The sequence below is a fragment of the Gossypium arboreum genome, chromosome 9 (assembly GCF_025698485.1).
Source record: "Gossypium arboreum isolate Shixiya-1 chromosome 9, ASM2569848v2, whole genome shotgun sequence".
In the NCBI taxonomy this organism is placed as follows: domain Eukaryota; kingdom Viridiplantae; phylum Streptophyta; class Magnoliopsida; order Malvales; family Malvaceae; genus Gossypium; species Gossypium arboreum.
Window position 1 is genome coordinate 81,849,128 of NC_069078.1, and position 20,842 is coordinate 81,869,969.

Consider the following 20,842-nt stretch of genomic DNA (forward strand, 5'->3'; position numbering starts at 1 on the left):
CGGGAAGGCATATTATAGAATAATAATGAATAACATCATTCCATGAATCGAATATAATAATTTGGGAGGATAAGATTTTAGCTTAATAATAAAGATGTTCAATAATTTTGAGATTTCGAGATCGAGACTTATTCATGGTTGAGATCGAGGGTTAAATTTTATGATTATGAAAGTCATTTTTTATGTTATCAATTGAGTTTTAATTTGATTGATATAAGTATTGTTTTAAATATAGGAGGATGTAAGTTTGAATGAATTGAAACGTATTATCGTTTTATTTAAGGATTAGAAAATAACTATAGATTTGCTCATGACTTTCGAATTGCTCATGACGACATAGAGAGTACAAGTTATATAGGAGGATTTTCCTTTTAGATTTGAGATAATATTTATTACACTTTGAATGGAATTTTTATGAATTTATTTTATATTCTAATTACTTTTGTTAAATTTTGACCCATTTTGGTAGACAACAACTTCATTTAATTGATTCTTTAATATTTTCATTTAATTAACAGTTAAAAGTTGAATTTTAAAAAGAAAGACTAAAAGTCACAAAAGAAGGTTTGAATTTTATTATTTTTCATACAAATTTTAATTGTAGTTTAAAATTTTTTAGACATTTTTGTACCATATTGTTTTGTAATATTTTAATAATTAAAATAGTTAATAAGTTTAATTTTATTCAACAATTTGAATAATATTACTTTACATATTAATTATATGAAATAAAAACATATTATTTAATGCCAATAATTTATTGGTCTAAGGGATGAATGTTTGTATTGTAACATGAGAGTGTAGTTTTAATCCCTAGCAACCCTACTTGTACTCCTAATTATCAAAACGCATATATTATTTAATAAATTAAAAATAACAAAGTAAAATCAAATGTAACATATCATGTGAACTTTACAAAAAATCATTTTAATTACCTATTTAATTCTTCATATTTTTAGCCTTAAACTTGTATATTTTTATCAAATCACCTTAAAATGAGTAGAAAAGTTAAACATTTTTAACTTTGCCAACGTCACATACACGTAGATTGCCATGTCGACGATAATATTAGCATTTCATTAAATTTTTAAAATTAAAAAATCAAAAATTATAAAAAAACTATTTTTAAAAATTAGAAATATTAAAATTTATAAAAAACATTTTTCCCACAATTTATAAAATTTTAAAAATTAATTAAATATTGACATGTTATCTCCATGACAATCTACATGTATATCATATCAACAAAGTTAGCATTCTTTTCCATCCATTTTGTAGTAATTTGATAGAAAATACAAGTTCAAGAGCTAAAAGAGACGAAAAATTAAATGAAAGCATAAAATAATTCTTTTGTAAAGTTAAAGGGCAAAAAGAAAATCATTATGACTATTAAAAAAGATAAAAGAAATTAAAGCGTATTGCTAAAAAAATTGCAAGCATATTCGCTAAAGAAAAAGAAAAAGAAACCATGTTTACAAGATGAAACTGATTATGGATTTCATTTTACTAGAAAAATCATCTGAACCTAGAAATAGTTTAGATTCAACATCTTACTTGACTGTATCTTCTAAAATATTTAAAACAATTTGGGTGCATGAGTCATGTGCATAAACTATGATAAAAGAATAAACATAGACAAAAATGGAGAAAGACCACTCAAACTTTGTAATATTAGGATCGTATTGAAGTTTTAATTTAACCATAAAATATTTATAATACATGTTACATAAACTAGGCATTCTTATATTTTATCATGCCATATCATATTAAGATATTTTATATTTATATTAACTTAAAACATATTTAATGATTCACACAAGTATAAGGCCATCAATATATAACATATAGACTTAGAGCTGACATTTTCTACCTTGCAAGGCAAAAATTACTGCTTCTCAAGAGGCATTGGATGATTCTTACAACCACCAATGACAGACAACTTTTGGACTGAACATAGAGGGATGTGTTTTCATTACCCTGAAGACTATGGAGAAAATCACATTTTACACCACCGACACTGCGGGCGAGTAAGTTAGGGTCCACTAAATTAGGATTCATCATGGTTATCCGAGTCAAAGCAGGTGAATGGTAAAACTGAAATCCCAGTACAAAGTTGCTTACCTACGAAAACAGCAAAATTCCGAAAAGGTTACAATCCCAAGTTTTCTTCTATCTCTGCATGCATCAAACACCAGATCATGTCACTTAACAATACAACGTATATAAACAAAAGGAAAAAAAAGGTGTAGCAAAAATTAAAATATAATACATACATGAACAGGGTATACAGACAGCTCTGGTGATGAGGCTCGTTAAATAATACCAGTGATCTAATGTAAAAAATAAAAAATAAAACGCAGCTCTCACAAAGAGGAGCAGCTTCCTATGCATTCGAATTATTTGCCGGATGATCATCCTTCCAACCTTTAGAAAGCAGGTCATAGTTAATAGATGCGAGCTGGGACAGATTCTAACAACCACAAGGAAGAAAAGGTATTAACAAAACTTGATCAAAAACCACAATGCTATTTCAAATTAACTATTAAGAATCGTGCAAACATTTAAAAAGTCTGCCAGACTTTATTTATGTCTGTATCTATAATTATAAATAACATTGAACTAAAAAAATCGTTGCTACAATAAAAAGGAAAAAAAAAAAAGGATCTAGAAGTTCATTAAAAAAATGAAAACCTAAAATATTTCTCTAGGTGCCGTTCTGGCAACAGTTAAAGTGCCGGCAAATTATAAAAACAAATACTAATGCACTCTTACTAGGTAAAAGAAAAGTAATACCTTAAATGAGAAATTACTGAAAGAATAATTGACCGATGAAATGGACTCGAATTCAGTCAGACCTCCACATTCATCTCCCTGTTTCATTGTCAACAGACCAACAGAAAAGTCAAACAACACGAATAATAGATAAACAATCATTTATGGAACTGCAAATTCAGGGGCTAGGGTACCACTTCATCTTGGTGGTTGCTCAGGTAACCACTACTGCCACTTAAACTGTCAGCATCACTAGAATCACCAAGTTCACTACCAGGATAAACATGGTCATCTGAAGGATTCCACGAGTAGCGACTAGTAAAGTAACTAGTATCAAGTGCACTCTCCGAACTAGGAACAAAGGCAGCCTGTAAGGTATGAAAAGCATTATGACTAAATATAAGACACTTAAAAAAATAGAAGGCTCATAATTCAGAACTGATGGCAAAGGCGTAGACACCTTTTGCCTTGCAAGAGTGTCCCAGTTGATATCTTTGAAAAATACATGCTGCTTCACCTGTATAAAATTTCATTGTTTGGAATTCAATCATCTAAGGCTGCCCATTGTTTTAAAAAATGCAGAAATGTAAAGAAGAAAGAAAAAAAAAATTCTCAAAACTTTTACACAAATTAAGAACCAATATCACCTCCGATGCTCCTCTGGCTCCAAGTCTCTGATGGGGATCTTCTGTCAACAGTCTGGAAATCGGATAAATTAAGCAATTTTAAGTCCATATCAAGTCACTTGAAAGAAGAACAATACTGAAACAAAAACAGCGTAACAAAAACCAAGAGTTTTCCATAAAAAACTAAGAGATCCCGAAGATACATTTAAGCTTGGTACAGGCAATTTTAAAGGACCCCATGCTAAAACATCTTGATGTAGTCTATCTTATTGAAAAAGTATTTTACAAAAGTTTAAAGGGTTTCTGTGTTTGTGTGTGTGAGAGAGAGAATTAATGGTGCTAAGCACACAAAGTTCTTAACATATGAAGATATGAAATACTGTGAAAAGGATAAGTTATTGAAACATAACTTCCAAGATATAGAAATTTTAAATAAATTGCTAATGCAATCACAAAAGTTAGCTTCTTTTTATTCTATAACTAATCTTCAGAAAAGAAAACATAGAAACTTCTAGAAAAACAAATTATAGAGGAATACAGGGTGAAATTTTCATCAAATATCTCAGGGGCTGGCAACAGCAACAACTAAGATGACAGATGTATGTCACTGTATAAGGCTACAAAGAGAGGTTTCAGCTTCTATAAATTGTGAAAACAAAGCTGTTAACTTTATCGAGAAAATATAAACATACAATAAATATGTCTGCAGAGATGTGTATAGATGCATCCCCTTAACTTGAGGTTTAGAAATGTTGCTTTCATGTTCATGATGGAGAGATAATTACACTATGTAGACACGTCTTGTATCTTGAGTTTCACTATGATATATCCAAGTTGGTGCTTGATATAACAAAAAATTTACAGCTTTATTTTTTCGATCTATGGGATTAAAACCTCTTTTAGTTAAGCCATTCAGCAAAAATAGTACAATTGTATTTGCAAACCATGCATGCTAGAGAAATTCCACAAACAACAATTCACAATAATGTCCATGGAATAATGTTACAAGAAACTACTTAAGACTTACTCTTTACAAGCAAAAGTTATATATTTCGACATGCATCGAATGCTCATGAAATACCAAAATGAAATCAATAAAACAATTTTCTTACCGATCAATTAGATCATGTGCTTCTAGGCTCATTTCTTCAGGCACCCTTGGCCAAGGTATTTTACGGTTGAGAATATTATCAAATATTGTCTATAACCAAAATATGGAAGAAAATGGAAGTAAGAATGAGCAATGCTTTAAAATGAAATTTTGTATGTGGATAGCACACCAATAATTTTAGCAGCATTTTTTAAGAACTCTGACAGTTCCAGAAAATGAACAACCTTTTAAGTATTTTTATTAAAAAACAAACTTAGAACGCTATCAACATTAGAGCACCAGGTACACCAGCTATTGTGCCAAAAGATTAATAAAAGCATAAAAGTTCCTTCTAGCTCAACCTATAGTTGCTATGCAGTTTTGACTGGACCAAACAGAAGACATTCCCCCTTAATTGCCCAAGGTGCTAGAAAAAACCAATATTACATATGTGCTCTGTTGTTTACTTCTAATATTGTCTTAGCAGTTTCCATCCCAGCCAAGAAAGGGACATCTGGAACACAAAAGTATACCCGACAATTGGCATAAGACTTGTCTTCCAATCCATGCATTTCCACAAGAAAGTTATGATGGTAACTAGCATTGAGAACTTCGAATTGATGTTAACCAAGGATATGATTGATTTCCCACCCTCATTGAACAAACACCTAGAAATATGTTCGTCACTAATCTAGAAATAGCTTCATTCTTACAATGCCTCATTTTCGAGGCAATCTGGATTAAAGGAAACCAGCCCTGGGATTGAAACCAAAATTTAGTGATGGAATACAGAAAACAAGAGATAAAAAGATTTGAATTACAAAGTAAGAAAGAGTTCTACAATCTGATGGTGTAATTCATATATCAACAGCACAACAAAATCTCAATATATTTTTTTTTTGGGGGTGTTTTTTTTTGGGAGAGGTAAAAGTTGATATCCTTCAAAGTTCTAATCAACAGAATTAAGAGCAAAGAAAAAAGCCTAACTTTATATAAGACCACAGGAGACCTAATACTTAACAGATAAGGGATAACACTAACAAAATGCATAGCAAGAGAAGTAAAAGGGACCAGATCACCAGTACCATCAAGAACTACAACAGCTAGAATTGATATATTACCTGCGGATGTTCTGCATTGAAGGGTGGAATGCCAACAATCAGTTCAAACAGAATGACACCCACAGACCACCAATCCGCTGTTGCACCTGAGGAAAATTAAATGATATGGTAAACATACAGATTTAAACATGATCAACCAAAGAATAAATGCATAAGCATATGGGATAGAAACAAAGAGGAACAACCAATCTGCTCCCATAGGCTTTGAGCAAATTATGACCAAGATATCAGTCAAAAATCTTTTAATCAACAAATAATTTGGATCCAAGTTGCTTACGCTTCTAGATTAACACACTTTTGAGGTAGATCTTAATCTAACTTGCCCTTAAAGGGAAACAGCTGATTCAAAAGGTAATTAAAGCACCTTAAACTAAAACAAGTTATACAAACCATGTCCTGTTCCCAGAAGAATCTCTGGTGCCAAATAGTCAGGCGTTCCAACAGCAGACCGTTTCTTCCGCCTCTCTTGCTGGTGCTCAGATGCAGATAACTGAGGCTGCTCATCATCAAGTAGAGATGTGCCACTAACTGCTGGACCAGATAAGTCATCAGTGCTGTTGATGAGACCAACCTTTGAAAGCCCAAAATCAGTCAACTGCTAGGATGGAACGTTTAACTATTAGTTTGCAAGGGTATGTTCAGAAAAAAAAAAAAAGAAAGGTCAAAAAAATTTAGCACTAAAGTAATATCAATGTCACATTCCTTTAAAGTACCCTAATTTACTTAACAAATTATCAGCTTGAAATAAAATAGGTAGTACCTTGACCATTCAATCACATCTCACCTTTCAACATAATGAATACAACACACTTCTACTTGCCATTGTAATCTCAATAAATATCATAAATCATGAAAGAACAGAAAAGGAAAGATGATATTTTGCATTATAACAACAATAATCAATCAATTGTAACTAGAGAGATGAAATCCTGCTTCTGACAAAAAAAAAAGATATTTTCCATTGTGACTGTCAATAACGACATGGTTATAATTACTGAAAATAACAAAGTACAAAAAGTATGCAATGTGTATCTTCTAATACCCATGAAAAGAAGGAAAAACAAGGAAGGTCATATTAATCATTACCTTGATATGACCATCGTGTGCAATCAACAAATTATCAGGCTTCAGATCCCGATGAACCACATGCTGAGAATGTAAATACTCCAATGCAAGCACCTGTAAAAATATGTATATATGTTTTTACACTTCATATAACAACGAAGAAGATTTTCAACTAACATAAGCCAAATTATATATTCCTCATAATATATTAGGCCAAAACTTGTGTTTCCAAAAAAATACTTACGACTAAAAAAAACAAAACTTACCACTTCTGCTATGTACACACGAGCAACCTCTTCATCCAAGCAGCCTAAATTTCTCAACAATGAATATAAATCTCCTCCATTTAAATACTCCATCACAAGATACAAGTTCTCACGGCAAGTAAATGAATAGAAAAATCGAACCTATACAGCACATTGATAATAGATTAACGTAAGAATAAGGAAAGAAGCTCTCAAATAAAGTCAATTCTTTGCAAGCTAGACCTGCTCACCACAAATGGGTTGCGGACTGAAATCAAAATATCACGCTCTGCTAATATACTTTCAACTGCATTCTTACGAATCATATCTGCCTTCTTTAGAACCTGCACCAAACAGCACAAACAATTTTCTTTTCTTGAAAATTAAATCCACCTTCACCTCTCATTGACAGGCTAGCTGCTCAGAACGATGGAAATAAGATGAGGGGCCCAAACATGACAGCAGAAATATTGAGGGGAGTCATAAATAAAAACAAAGCAGAAATTGCCTTCAACACAAAAGAGAAACACATGATCACTAATACAATAAAAAGGCAAAACAATAAGAATAGAACATAGGAATAAGATAAAAGGCCTGAAAAGAAACAAAGCAGAGCAAGAGAGAATCAGGGAACCAAAAATAAATTTTAGCTACAACATTTCTATGGGCATTGTCGTGAAAAGAAAATAGAATTTTCTTCACATCCATTGCTTGTATGATTGAAAATGAGAGGAAAGAAAATAAAAAAGATGGATTATATTATTTCACCATTATATTCTTTGTTAAGATGAAAAAGAAAATACAAACAATGATGGATAATCTTCAAAATATACAAACTTGATTCACACCACTAACATTTTGCTTTTTGCTTCTTCTTTTTCCCAATTTGGACTAATTTGTTTTAGTTATAGTTTCCTTTTCTCACTTCTCTTTCCTGCCAAGCACCCCAAATTTCATTTTCTTTCCACTTTCCCAAACCCTAAACCCAAAATTCATTGTCTTTCCAGATTAATAATCAAAAGCAGCATTGCTGCCCCACGGATGCTTGTGCCATCCATCACTGCAAAACAGATTGCGCTGCGGGCATCAAAGGACCGAGATTATATTCCTCATTTGAATTACTCATATGTATGCATTTCAAAGGGACAAGGACGAGGATCTAATTCTGCCCAAAACAGTTAAAATGTTAGGATGAGTAACATCACTGTGTCAGTAGTTTGACCATATTTTATGCAAAGAAAATATGCTATTACTATCTTGGGTTGTGGGTATTTCATGAAAGTACTCCTTTTTAGCCCATAAGACTAGATTTTGAGGCCCAAATGTCCTTATTGCTCCATGCTTGAATCATACTGGAAGAAATAAAACAAAGAGGTTGGAAGGAATGCCAAGGTGGAAAGTGGAACGTTACATTATTTATTTTAAACCCAACCATTAAATTTTAAAATTTACAGAAGCCACAAACTCACATATTTTTCTCCTTTTTAGTTTCTACTTTCTTTCTACATATCTCTCACATCTTCTCCCTTCCTCCATCAAATTCAGTCTCTCCAGATTTGCATATTTCTCCAGTCTTTATTTGCCATCTACAATACTACATTCACTTTCTGTGCAAGATTCTTCTCCTCATATACCTTAATTGATTATAAATTGTCTGTGCATTGTGTAGCTTGAAGATTCTATAGCATCTGAAAGGTAATAAGTTCAGATAAACAAAGAAGAGAACTTTGTTCATTGCAACAATTTGGTCTAATTAGAAGGTTTAATCTCCCACCAAGTCAGCTGCTTCTGGCAGAGATCGCATAACCAAGTCCATGTCAAGTCTTGACAACAAAGCATTCTAGCAAAAATGCAAAAACACAGCTACATAAATTTTGATAAGTGATTTACTAGAAATAAATTTATTTAGGCATAATCTCTTTCCTCAATTTTCTAGAACAATTTTAAGGTCATCTTGCTGAATGGGAATGTGAATGCAACAAAGTCCCCGAAAGGTGATCTAGTAAATCCTCTCCACAAATATTCAGGATAGAGAAGTTTAGAGTTTCTAAAAAATGAAGAGAGCAGCGAAATATGCATCATAACACCGAAGATGCACTCAAGTATTTTTACTTATGCATGATGTAAACACAAGAACCAACCAAAGTAAACAAACCAATAAAGCTTTAAAAGAATAAGAGGGGTGCCATAATTGAGGAAATATTAAAACAATAAATGTAACATCTATTATATTCATTGATAGAAAAGATCTTAGGGAAAGAAAATAAAACTCAGGTACCTTTATAGCAAAAAGATCCCCTGTTGTTCTCTTTTTAGTTAAGAAAACACGTCCAAATGCTCCACGACTAATTGGTTTTATTATCTCAAAGTCATCTATGGAGGTACGGTCCTTCGATGAAAGAATAGGGCTAGTTCTCAAACTACGAACCACATCATCCTCTAAGGGAGCATCCTCATCAATGACAGTACTAGCTATATCAACTTTTTCATCCTCGACTAGCTCACAAAGCTGCAAGTACTTCTCCCTACAACATTGAAATCATAACTGAATAAAAATGCAAAACAAACTCAATTAGCACCTTTTGCTCAAAACTCAAATATTCTTTACGATAGAATGTTCAGCAAAATTTTCATCGGATGGCTAAATATTATTTTGTTTGTCTATCTACTGCATTGTGTTTACTAGTGCCAAAGAATAAGCATCAGCAACATACTTACCTGATCAGTTTCTCAATGCGTGCCCCAAATGTTTCCACTGTAAGTGCATTAAATTTTCTGCGGTCTATGACATTTCTCAAGTCATCAAGACAAGATAGCAAATACGGCATGGATCGATCATCAGCCAATGGTGTATTTGCTACACATCTGGCAATATCAGCAAGTTCATTCATCTGCACAGCATGGAAGAAATTAGAACTTGTGCAGCTGAAGTAGGCCTAAATACACTAAACTGGATACTAAAAAGCAACACATCAGGGTCACAGAACCCAGACTCTTCAAAGCAGATACGTAATGCATCTGCAATGCATAGTATTGTATTTGCAAAATTGATCTGAAACAAATTAAGACTAAAGCTTTCATCTTAAATACTGTATAATCTATCTGCATAGGCAACTATTGATAGTCCAATAGTGGTGCATAACAGTTGTATTTGCAAAAATTGAACTGAAACAAATTACAAATAACAAACAACATAGACAAAAAGGTTTTTGATATGAAAAGTAACTCTGACAATCAAAAGGAAGAGCATAACAGGAGAGGAGAGCTGTGTATGAATGGAAGGTCAAGGGAGGGAAACTACAAACTTGTATAGTAAAATATATAAAACAAAAACATACTGTTGCATTGGACATATAAAATACATATCAAAAAGGCATACATATAACAGTAAATATAACAGTACATAGCATTTTCTGCAGTTCTCAAAACAGGCTAATCATTATGAAATAATAAGTTGGCAAAGAGATACCTGTGGAAGATCCTCTTGCTCAGAGAAAGCACCCTTGCCTGACAATAACAAGTCTATCTGACAAGTTCTTGGTGTCGATAAAGGAGATCTAGGAGTCATGCTTCCTGCAGAAGATGTTGTCATTCCTTGATCAGACTTTGGGCCAAAGCGAGTTTTGCATGACATGGAAGGCAAACCCTTAAGGTCATCCATAAAAACTGAATTATCAGCTTCAGGGAAACAATCAAGCATGTCTTCTGAACCTCTCCTAGACCAATCACTTAGTTTAGGAGATAGAACATCAGAATCTTCAGTCACACTCGAATTTGATGCTTTTGCAACATCTGGGCTCCGTAAGTGTTGGATATCCTTATTAGCAAAGGAATCTGCCATCTTCTCAAGTGTTTCAGCAATTCTTACAAGACGTTCATCAACACTTAAGCCGTTCTGATCACATCGATCAGCAGCAGTACATATTCTTGAGTGATCTTCCACATTTGAGGTGGGAACCTCCTCCTCACAAATGCGGCATATTATAGAACTTCCTTCAGAAGCAGTCGGTTGGTCTCCCCGAGAACCCGATGAAACTTTGTGTTGATGCTTACAAGGCTGCCCTTCAGATTCTTTTGCAGCAGGAAGCTCCTGAAGCTTAATAGAAGCCAGATCTACATCAGATGTGCCAGTTCTTTTCAGAGTTTCACTTGTGCTATTATGCTGCACCTTAACAGCAGTAACTTCCTTTGGACCTTTTCTGGCAGGTGTTGGGAGTTTCTTCCAAGAAGTTATTTTGTCTATGCTCGCAGGAGACTCCAAGTTCTTTGGCGTGTCATCAATGGGAGCAACATAACCTCCTGGCAGGACAACATGGTCCTTACTCCAATCCAAGGCATGTTGCTCCTGACTATAAGATTTCTTAGACAAGGCTGCTTTTGATGCCTTTGATGAGCTCAAACTTTTTGCTTCTCTTAGAACACCTGAAAATTTTCTATTGTTTACAGGATGCAGGACTCTAGATTGGCGAAGTTGTACCAAAGGTTCATCCTCAGCCAACCCACTTTCTTTGTGGAACTGCAACAGTCTTGTACACCTTGTAAGAATGAAAAGCATCCGGGTATAAAGCTGCTTCAGCACACATGCAGGAAGTTCTTGACGCTTATCATCTAGCTCCTGAACAATGCCTTCACACTGAAGCCAAAACTCACCAGGTGGTGTCATAGCACAGCTTCGAGCCAAAACCAGCAAATCCTCAATAGTTTCCTGCCACTCAGGATGACTGTCAGCAGTTCTTTCTAGAACTCCAACAAGATCTGCTGCAAAAATAGCCAGATCAGAGTTCACTTCCTCCTTTGCTTTGTCAAATTTTGCTCTAATAGCAACCAAGGTTTCCTGCATAAAAAGAAAATTCTAGTTAGAAACACATAACTGAATGAAAATAGGAGGCAAGAAATAGAAACAAACCTCCAAGTTGTTTAAGCGTCGAGGTTTCCAAAGCGGAAATGGTCGTACGCCTTTGGAATTTAATTCATGGGAAAAGCTCTTAATATCAGCAGGGAACCTCTTCCGAGGACCACTTGTAACACGAAGAATAGCTTGAAAACGGGGCGATTCAGATTCCTTTGGGTTTTCACAATCAAATGAAATCTGGGAAAGAAATAACACAATCACAAGTTAAAACTTAAAATGAAAACAGCAGGCAGTTGTCCCTAGTAATAAGTAACAGCAAAGTAAGGATCAAAGAAAATACTACTGTACCTCTGGTGTACAAAAATCTGAACTTTTTAAGCCTCCAGAGTGCCCAAGTGATGACTCGTCTTGCCCTGGTAACAGAATTTCAAGGTATCAAAGCAACGTTTGAAAGAAGAATCACAACAAATTGCCAGCAAGCCTTCATGCAGTGAAACCATTTTATTATGACCCAGCATTCCAAATAAAAAGTAGTTTGAACCCCCAGAAATTTTCTAAAATAAAAATCCTCTTCTAGTTAAAACAGAAAGGAGAAATGAAAAAAATGCACTCAAGAGAAATGTTGCAGCTTCAGAGAAATGCATAACTAGAAAAGCAGTGGGGCCTTTCTTTATGACATTAGGAAGGAAGAAGATGGTAACTAGAAAAGCCCCAAAAGTATTTTAACCAGATCATAAGCATAGTATTCCAAAGTCCATATCGAAGTTCAGAACTTCAGATAGGTGGAGATGGGGCAGTGACAGTAAATAGTCAAAAAACTTTGTTACATAAGAAGCATTTTATAATAACTAACAATTTGAACTGGCAATATGAGAAAAGCAGTTCATTTCATATCCTTTATAATCACATCACCGTCCAAGGGACAGTTTGATTACTGAATATACCAAATTAAATGCAGCTGCTAAAAATATTAAGAATCACAAGCATATCAGCATCTTAGGGAAATTCCCTTTAGCTCTCCCAAAATCCATAGCCCATCAACCATTTCTATTTCTACTAATCACCCATCCACATTCTACATGCTCTTTCTATTTTAATCTCTTCATTCTTGAAGAAGATTTGTCCAGAATTCAAAAAAAAAAAAAGATCCTGTTGAGACATGGCAAGAAGAGACAATGAAGAAAGGCCTACCAGAATCCAATATAATATAAAAGATGAATCAGTAGGATCACAAGTAATATATTTCTTTGTTGAACATGATATATTTACTCACTGTGATCAGCAGTAAACATATCATGCACTTTTAGCAATTAATTTTAATATGCTAATGTTTCCCTTGACAAAAATCTAATATTAACAGAGATAAATGAAACTTTACAGAAATCATTAGAGCAAATTATATACCTTTCCATTTGGATTCTACCAGCTCAACCTAATAGCACAATTTTAAAATTTTTCTTTAAAAAAAAAGGTAAATTGGAAATTTTCTTTGCAAAGAATCTTTAAAATTCAATACTTTGCAACATGCCAAGTGCCAACTGTTCAAGAAAAATGCACAAGAGTATGGTAAAAGTAAATAATATTAACTAAACCATTGCATATCTTTTATCATCTCAGAGTGACAACAATCAAACCAAAGCAACTTTGTCTGGCAACATGTTCTTTTAGAATCTTCATCTGTGCTAGAGAGTAAAATTCTTAAATATCACCCTCTCTATCTCTCAATAAGTTTTATAATGCACCAATTCAAATGCACTTCCACAACTTATCATGCCTCGTGACAAAGTTAAGCTTCGTGTTCATTCTGCCTAGCCCTCTAACTTTCTGACCTACGGAAGAATAGCTCAAAGCTTTAATGCTAATCTAAGATAGGGTAATCCTAAACAGATGATGAAAGCATAATAAACTGTTTTAGCATCTACCAACCAACTGGTCATGAAACAAGGAAATCCAGAAAGAGTCCCGGAATAGAGGAGATAACAAAAATAAGAACAGATAACTATAAAGCAACAATACTGCCACTAAAGTATCATCAATGGCATAGTTGAAACATCAAGCATATGAGAAATACAAGAACAATGATGAGTCAAAGTAGGAACAGTACCAGCACCTGAAGATGATTCCCCGTTCTGCAACCGTGACTTCCCTTGCACACCAGGACTCTGCTCTCTTGAGTGCCAACCACCACCACTCCCAGGCGAAATACTATCCGAATTGCTCACTTTATCAAGCAAACTGTCTTGCAACAACCTCTTGGTCAATACGCCTTTCTTCCCAGAACCTGATTTCGACGAACTACCATCGCCACTACTACTGGAACCTCCCGGCCTAGACAAGTTACTAGCTCCGAGCACTGAAGCCACTGCACTTTTCTCACCTCGGATGCTGAAAAATGTCTCCTGCGGCAAGGGGCCAGAGCGGGTTTTAATCCGGTTCAAACCCAAGGAGGAGGCTAGTAGGGGCGACTCAGAGGAGGACCTGTCCTTGGCATCGGGCTTCTTGGAGGTAGAAGAAGAAGAGGGCTTAGAAGGTGGTGTTCGGGGTTTGAGGTCCTTGCTTCTAGGTCCATCTTTTACTTGGGTTTGCTTGCAAGCAACGGGAGAGAAAAGGGAAGTGGAAATGGAAGTGGAAGCCTGTTGGGAAGTAGAAGCTTTGGGTTTCTTCTTGTCCGATCGGATGGGGGAATTGGAAGCAGATCGAGGGCTGTTTGATCCGTCAGAATCCGATTTCTTCGAAGAGAAGAAGAGCTTGTTTTTGAACACCATTTCATTTATTCACTGTTTTCTTCAAGCATAAAGGAAGAATGAAAGACACCACTAAATGATTTTTCCACCAACCATTTCTCTTCTTGAATAAAACCAAGTTTGTTTGTTGTTCAAATAAAAGAGAGCGTTGAAGAAGTTGGATTTTGTTCAAAGCCTTGAGATTGAAGAGAAAGAATGCGACATCTAAGGGGGCGAAGTAGATGGATCATGGATGGATGGATAGCATAATATATATTAGAAACCCGAACGGGATCGGTCGCATCAAATTTTGACTACCATGTGACTTTTAGACGTCACTTCTAACAAATATTTGGTCAATTTCTATTATTAGCCCCCTTACTATCGTTGAGTTGTAGATTTACTCTTTATATCTTTCAAATTTTGAAATTTCACTCCTGCTACCATTTGGATCAAAAATAAATTCTCAAAATTCAAAAAATATAAAAATTAAAATTCATCAAATTAGTAAATTTATAATGTGTGAAATTTAGTGGGTTTTTTTCGGGTTTTTTTCTTCTTCTTTTTTGTTAGAGATGCTCCATAACAACAGAAGCAAGCAGATTTCAGCAAAGCACACAGCTCTTCTAGGGGTGCAGGGGCCAAAGTTGAAAGCATGAACCCTGTCGAGTTTTTTTTACAACCTAGTCCGCAACTCTGTTGTAATCACGTCTAAATCAAGCAAAAGAGACGCCCTTAAACCCTGCTCAGCACCATTGATGTCATCAAGAATGCTCGAAATTTCCCACAGACAGTCCTTTTTTTTTCTTGATGGATTTGACAAGCTCTTCACAGTCGAACTCCATCATCACTTGCTACCATCCCTTTGCAACAACTACCTTGGAACCAAGTCTCAACTTAGCTTCAGCTGCTAGCGCCGACAATGCGAACACCGGTGCTTAGGTTCTGCTGATACTAAGATCAAATAAGGTAGAGATAACGGTAATGTAGGGCGGGTTTGCTTAGGGGAAGCATAATTGCTCGTTAAAGTGTGTTGGAATCTTTCGTATATAGTTGCAATGCCATAAAGTATAGGGATCCCTCATTTGCTTTTATTGTGACTGTTTAAACTGCCTTAAACATCCGAGAATATTATTATTGTTACGCTTCACGCATTTAATGTTATGATCGGTTAAATTATAACTCACAAAAATCAAAGTATTGTAATCTTTTTAAAAGAAGCTCTTACACTTCTTACATTGATTGTATGATGTATGATTAGGTACTAATGTGTCTAAACGTCTTTTTGTTTAACTTCATTTGAGCAGCTAATAATTATAAAATTATTTAATGTGAATAACTAAAAGTGTCTATAGATAATGTCTGATAAAAATTATGCTTGTTGTTTTTATATTTATTTTTATGTATTAGCATGTTTATTAACTGATTATATGCTTATAGTAGTTGTTAGAACGTACTAGATCACCACTAAGCTTGTTTAAACTTAGTAGTTATGATGTTTGTTCCATGCACAAGTTAAATGCAAAGCAAGGAGGAATTGTTAGCAGTGGGCAGTGGCTCATCTCGAATTTTTCGCACATCTTTAATTTTTGTAAAGACTCTTTTCGTTTATAATTTTATTAAGACATAGGACCAATAAAGATGTTAGAGAGTTTGACTTTAACGCTTTGATTTTTTTTTTGCCAAAATCACTTAATTTTTGGTTGAGTTATTGAATTAATTATTTAAGTATGTTAAGCTCTAATTATTTTTAAGCCTTGTTTAAATTATGATTTTATTTATAATGACACATGAGTGTTTGAAATGTTAATTTACATGCTTATAACTTGAATTTTATGTGAATTAATTGTATGATTTATTGATCATATTGTAGAAGCTCAAATTGCTCGGGCCCTTAAACCCAATCTCATTTACAGCAAATCCCAAATCTTAAAAACTATCCAAACCCCAAATAGACCCAAACTCACACTTGAGCCCAAATATTAGACCTAATTAGCTAGATTTAGGGTTTTAGAAAAGTTAAAACCCTAAAACACCTTACCCAACCGCCCCGGTCACATCATCAGTGCAAGTGGCCACCTGCCCCTGCCTTTACCGCCCATCCCCTGCAAGGATAAAAAAAAAAAAAAAAGGGAGAAAGGACAGCATAGAAAATCATGTAAAATAGGCTTTAAAAGCCCAAGCCAATTTCAATAGAAACATTCGGCAATTTTTTGCAAAAAAATACAAACATTTTATTTCAAAAGCAAAAACGAGAATAGCAAATCCCAGTGATACTAAAGCACAAGTATAACACCGAATCAGAGGACCAAAGATACCAAAAAATCAAAAAGCAAATACCTAAGGTGATTTTGTTTCTTTTATTATTTTATTTTTAATTTTTTTTGAATCAATTGATTTGCATAAATACATATATTATAAATACATAAAAAATAATAATAAAATATAAAAAAATTACCTTTTGGAGTTTCGGCCACCGCGCGGAGATGTGGCGGCCGATGGTCGGTCCGGTGACCGGACTTAGAGAGGGGAGGAGAGAGTAGAGAGCATTTTTGAAGGTTTTTTTTTAAGAATAAGGATAAAATAATTTTTTTTGCAAAAAACATAACTTATATAGGGGTACCAAATCGACGTCGTTTTTGCTTATGTCCCCAGGCATCAAAACGACGTCGTTTTGAGCCTCAACCCATGGCCGACCTGCGACCCGACCCGCTCCAACTTCAAGATCCGCGTGTTTTCATTGGAGGGGCTATTTGCGCATTTAGCCCCTCCACTTTTTTATGGTTTGCAATTAGATTTATTATATTTTAATTTGGCCCTATAATTTGTTGTGATTTCCAATTTGGTCCTCAATGCTGCTGCGCCTTTTGGTTGGAGGGGTTTATTTCATTTTTAGTCCCTCCACTATTTGTGCGAGTTGAAATAGGTCATTTTCTCTTCTTTTTTATTTCAGATTTCCCCCCAAACTCTGTTTCTAATTTGATTTTAGTCCTTTTTGTTTATTTTCATTACTTTACTATTGAATTAATTACTTTTAACATTATTATTATTATTACTAATATTAGTATATGTTTTATTATATATGCATATATCTTTAATACATATATGTATATATTTATGTAGTATTATTAATAATCGTTTTTTATTTCTAATATGTATATATTATGTAAATATTTTAATACTATATTATGTATATATTTTTTATATATGTTATGTACATATATTTTTTAATATTATATTTTATATATTATTATGTATATATTTTAATATCATTAGTTATATATTTTTATACCATTTTATGTATATATTTCTAATTCTATATATTGTATATTTCTAATACCATTATTATTTATATATGTATATATGTACATATTTATATATTGTATTATAGTTGTTTTTTATCATTATTGTTGCTAATATATATATATATCATGTATATATGATTTTTTTCATATATTATGTATATATTTTAATACTATATTGTTTATATATTTTTTCTTACATATTATCTTACGTGTATATATATATATATATTTTTTATAACTATATTATGTATATACTATTACTATATATCTATTCATGTAGCATTATTAATGGTTGTTTTTACTATTATTATTATTCCTAATATATAAATTATGTATATATTTTTAAATATTATATTATATATATATTTTAATACCATATTATGTACATATTATTATATCTATTTTTACCCTATTATATTTATTATTAATATTAGTATATATATATTTTATTATACGTGTATATATATACTTTTTATATATAGTATTATTTTATATATCATTATATTTATTATTATACTTATTATTTTCATTATTGTTACTTATTATTTTATTTTAATATTATTATGCATTATTTGGTATACATATATCTTTTGTACATATTGTTATTTTTTATTATACTTGTATTATTTTATTATGGTATTAATACATTTTACTTTTTCTTTTATTGTAAATATTATTTATTATTACTCTAATATCCTAATATTATATTATAATACTTTTATTAATCATCTTATTATTTTGCATCCTTTATTTACTTATGAATTTTTGTTACAATAACATCGCCGCTTTTTTATCATTATTTTAGAAACATTTTATTTTAATAAATAATGCAACATACCGATTTTAACATTAAGTCTGTGATTTCATCGCTATGTTGGGTGAATCACATTGGCTCGTGTTAAAAACGGGACATCCTTCAAAAAAAAACCCAAAAACTTGAAATTTCTCATGTTTTGGTCGGATCATGATTAAATGTTACATTGAACTTGTATTTTTGAAAATTAAGACAACACATGTTTAACGAGATACCAATTTTGGGCGTCGCGAGGGTGCTAATACCTTCCTCTTGCGTAACCGACTCCCGAGCCCTATTTTTTCTCTGGCTTTTGACGTAGACCTAAACTCGGTCTTCTTTTTGTTTAAAAAATAAAATTTCTTTTTATTAGGTGTCCGATCACACCTAGAAAAAGGATCGGTGGCGACTCCCTTTTTAAAATCAAAAGTCGGTTTTCAAATTTTCAATAAATCGCCTCAATTAGCGACCAAAGTGAAATTTTTACGTCGCTACACATATTATTTTGATGATTAATGTAGCACTTTGTATTCGGATCGGACATTCCCACATGCTCGCCCGAACATACTTTATCTCCCACTTATTTGCTCGGAAAATTCAAAAAGTTCGAACAAAGAAGAAACAACTTGTAGTGTTGAGCATAAGTTCGTTATCGTTGATGGATCTTCAGCTGCTGCGCATGATATTGAAGGCTTTTGTCTAGGCAAACTAGCTCATCGTCCAATTGTTCCAATAGTTTAGCCTAGGGGTGTTCAATCGGTTAACCGACCCGAAATAACTTAACCGAATTAACCGACCCTTCAAAATTTTTAACCGTTAACCGAATTGAAATTTTTTCAAAAAAATTAACTGAACTGGAATTTTTTCGATTAATTCGGTCGGTTAACCGAATTAATCGAAAATTATGTGTTTTTTAATTTTTGGTTAAAATAAGTATAAAATTAACCGAATTAACCGAATTATCCGAATTACCCAAATTAACTGAATTAACCGAATTATTTGTATAAAATTATATGTTTTTTATTTTTATTTTAGTTTTAAATTTTTATTTTATTTATTAAATTATTTATAATTTTTATGATTGGGTTGGGTAATTGTGTTGGGTTGGATACTTTGGTTAATATATATTAGATTGGGTATTTGGGTTTATGTTGGATTGAGTTTGAGTGAATAGTAGGCTATTTATAAATTATAATTTTTTTTATTAATTTTTTCGGTTAAACCGAAAAATTCGGTTAACCGATTGGTTTCGAACCGAATTAATCGTTAACCAAAAACTCAAAAAATTATTAACCGACCCCGACCGAATTAATTCAGTTAACAGACCGATTAACCGAATTCGATCGGTTAACCGAATTTTTTCGATTTTACCCGAATTTTGCACACCCTAATTTATCCTGGTCATCACTTGACACTACGGCAGATGTTGAGCCAGTTACAATGGGGACAGTGGTTAGTGTTAACTCACCTTTTTTTTTTTCAATGTCATCATCTGGAGCATTCACTTTTGTATATGCCGTAGTGTGCTTTCCCTTCTTCTACTTAGAAAAGTATTTCATTTCAGGTAACATGAGCTCATAGACTTCTTGATTGTCAACTAATCTTGATTTTTGTTTCACAAAGAAATGGAAGATGAGGAATGGAAAAGGTAGAGCAAGCCAATATTTTCTTGGTTTTTGCATTTTTAGTAATTTCATAAAAAAGAATTAACCAAGATCAAAATGAACGAATGTTCCGTTTATTTCACTGAAAATAAATTCCGAAAAATAATTTCTAAAAATTACTTATTTTTTAGAAAATTTAATATTTTCTGGTGTTTAGATAAATTTGTGTAAAATATTTTTACTGTTTGATAGATTTACTAAAATATTTCATAAAAGTTGTTTTCAATGAAATAAACATACATTTGAAATTTATGATAAAGAGTTTAAATGTAGCAGTGAATTGATTACAAAATGATGTTAAAGATTAAATTGTAAATTTTGTGAAATTTATAATTGAAACAAGAGAAGTGATATGCATGAAAATTTGTTTTGTGAAATAAGATATTAAAATGAATTATTTGATTAAAGTCCTTATATGGTGAAAAATAAATTACATGGCAATAGGGACTAAATTAAAAATTGTACAAAAGTTTAAGTGTGAAATAATTTAATATGTGAATGCGGAAATTATGATAAAAGTTTAATGAATGTGTTATGAGATGATGAAATATGCATAAAGTATTGTAGAAGCAAAATTGTGGAAAAA

At 32.8% G+C, this 20,842-nt stretch overlaps 1 protein-coding gene and 1 long non-coding RNA gene across 12 annotated transcripts; both read right to left on the reverse strand.

The window, feature by feature from the left end:
• Window positions 1–1,662: 1,662 nt before the first annotated feature.
• LOC108456603 (probable serine/threonine protein kinase IREH1) lies at window positions 1,663–14,796 on the reverse strand. Of its 11 annotated transcripts, none has more exons than XR_001866971.2 (19): window positions 13,876–14,796; window positions 12,120–12,184; window positions 11,826–12,008; window positions 10,389–11,753; window positions 9,638–9,810; window positions 9,198–9,444; window positions 7,171–7,263; window positions 6,941–7,081; window positions 6,696–6,788; window positions 6,000–6,204; window positions 5,610–5,695; window positions 4,511–4,599; window positions 3,420–3,471; window positions 3,233–3,289; window positions 2,967–3,140; window positions 2,794–2,871; window positions 2,274–2,470; window positions 2,122–2,175; window positions 1,663–2,017 (listed from the first exon to the last, which is right to left on the reverse strand). XR_001866971.2 is itself a non-coding variant. In XM_053018852.1 (18 exons), the coding sequence occupies exons 1-17, from the start codon at window positions 14,534–14,536 to the stop codon at window positions 2,384–2,386; spliced, it is 3,846 nt and encodes a 1,281-aa protein (XP_052874812.1). In that variant the 5' UTR covers window positions 14,537–14,790; the 3' UTR covers window positions 1,663–2,121; window positions 2,368–2,383. The 11 variants fall into 11 exon arrangements, 4 of the variants coding, with proteins under 4 accessions (XP_052874812.1, XP_017610643.1, XP_017610642.1 ...); XR_001866973.2 differs by having other exon boundaries at window positions 2,368–2,470; window positions 13,876–14,790; XR_008270722.1 differs by having other exon boundaries at window positions 1,663–2,175; window positions 2,970–3,140; window positions 13,882–14,790.
• Window positions 14,797–16,325: 1,529 nt separating this feature from the next.
• Window positions 16,326–17,081, reverse strand: LOC128280601 (uncharacterized). Its single transcript, XR_008270692.1, has 2 exons — window positions 16,953–17,081; window positions 16,326–16,599 (listed from the first exon to the last, which is right to left on the reverse strand). It is a non-coding gene; the product is annotated as an uncharacterized LOC128280601 (long non-coding RNA).
• Between the last annotated feature and the right edge of the window lie 3,761 nt (window positions 17,082–20,842).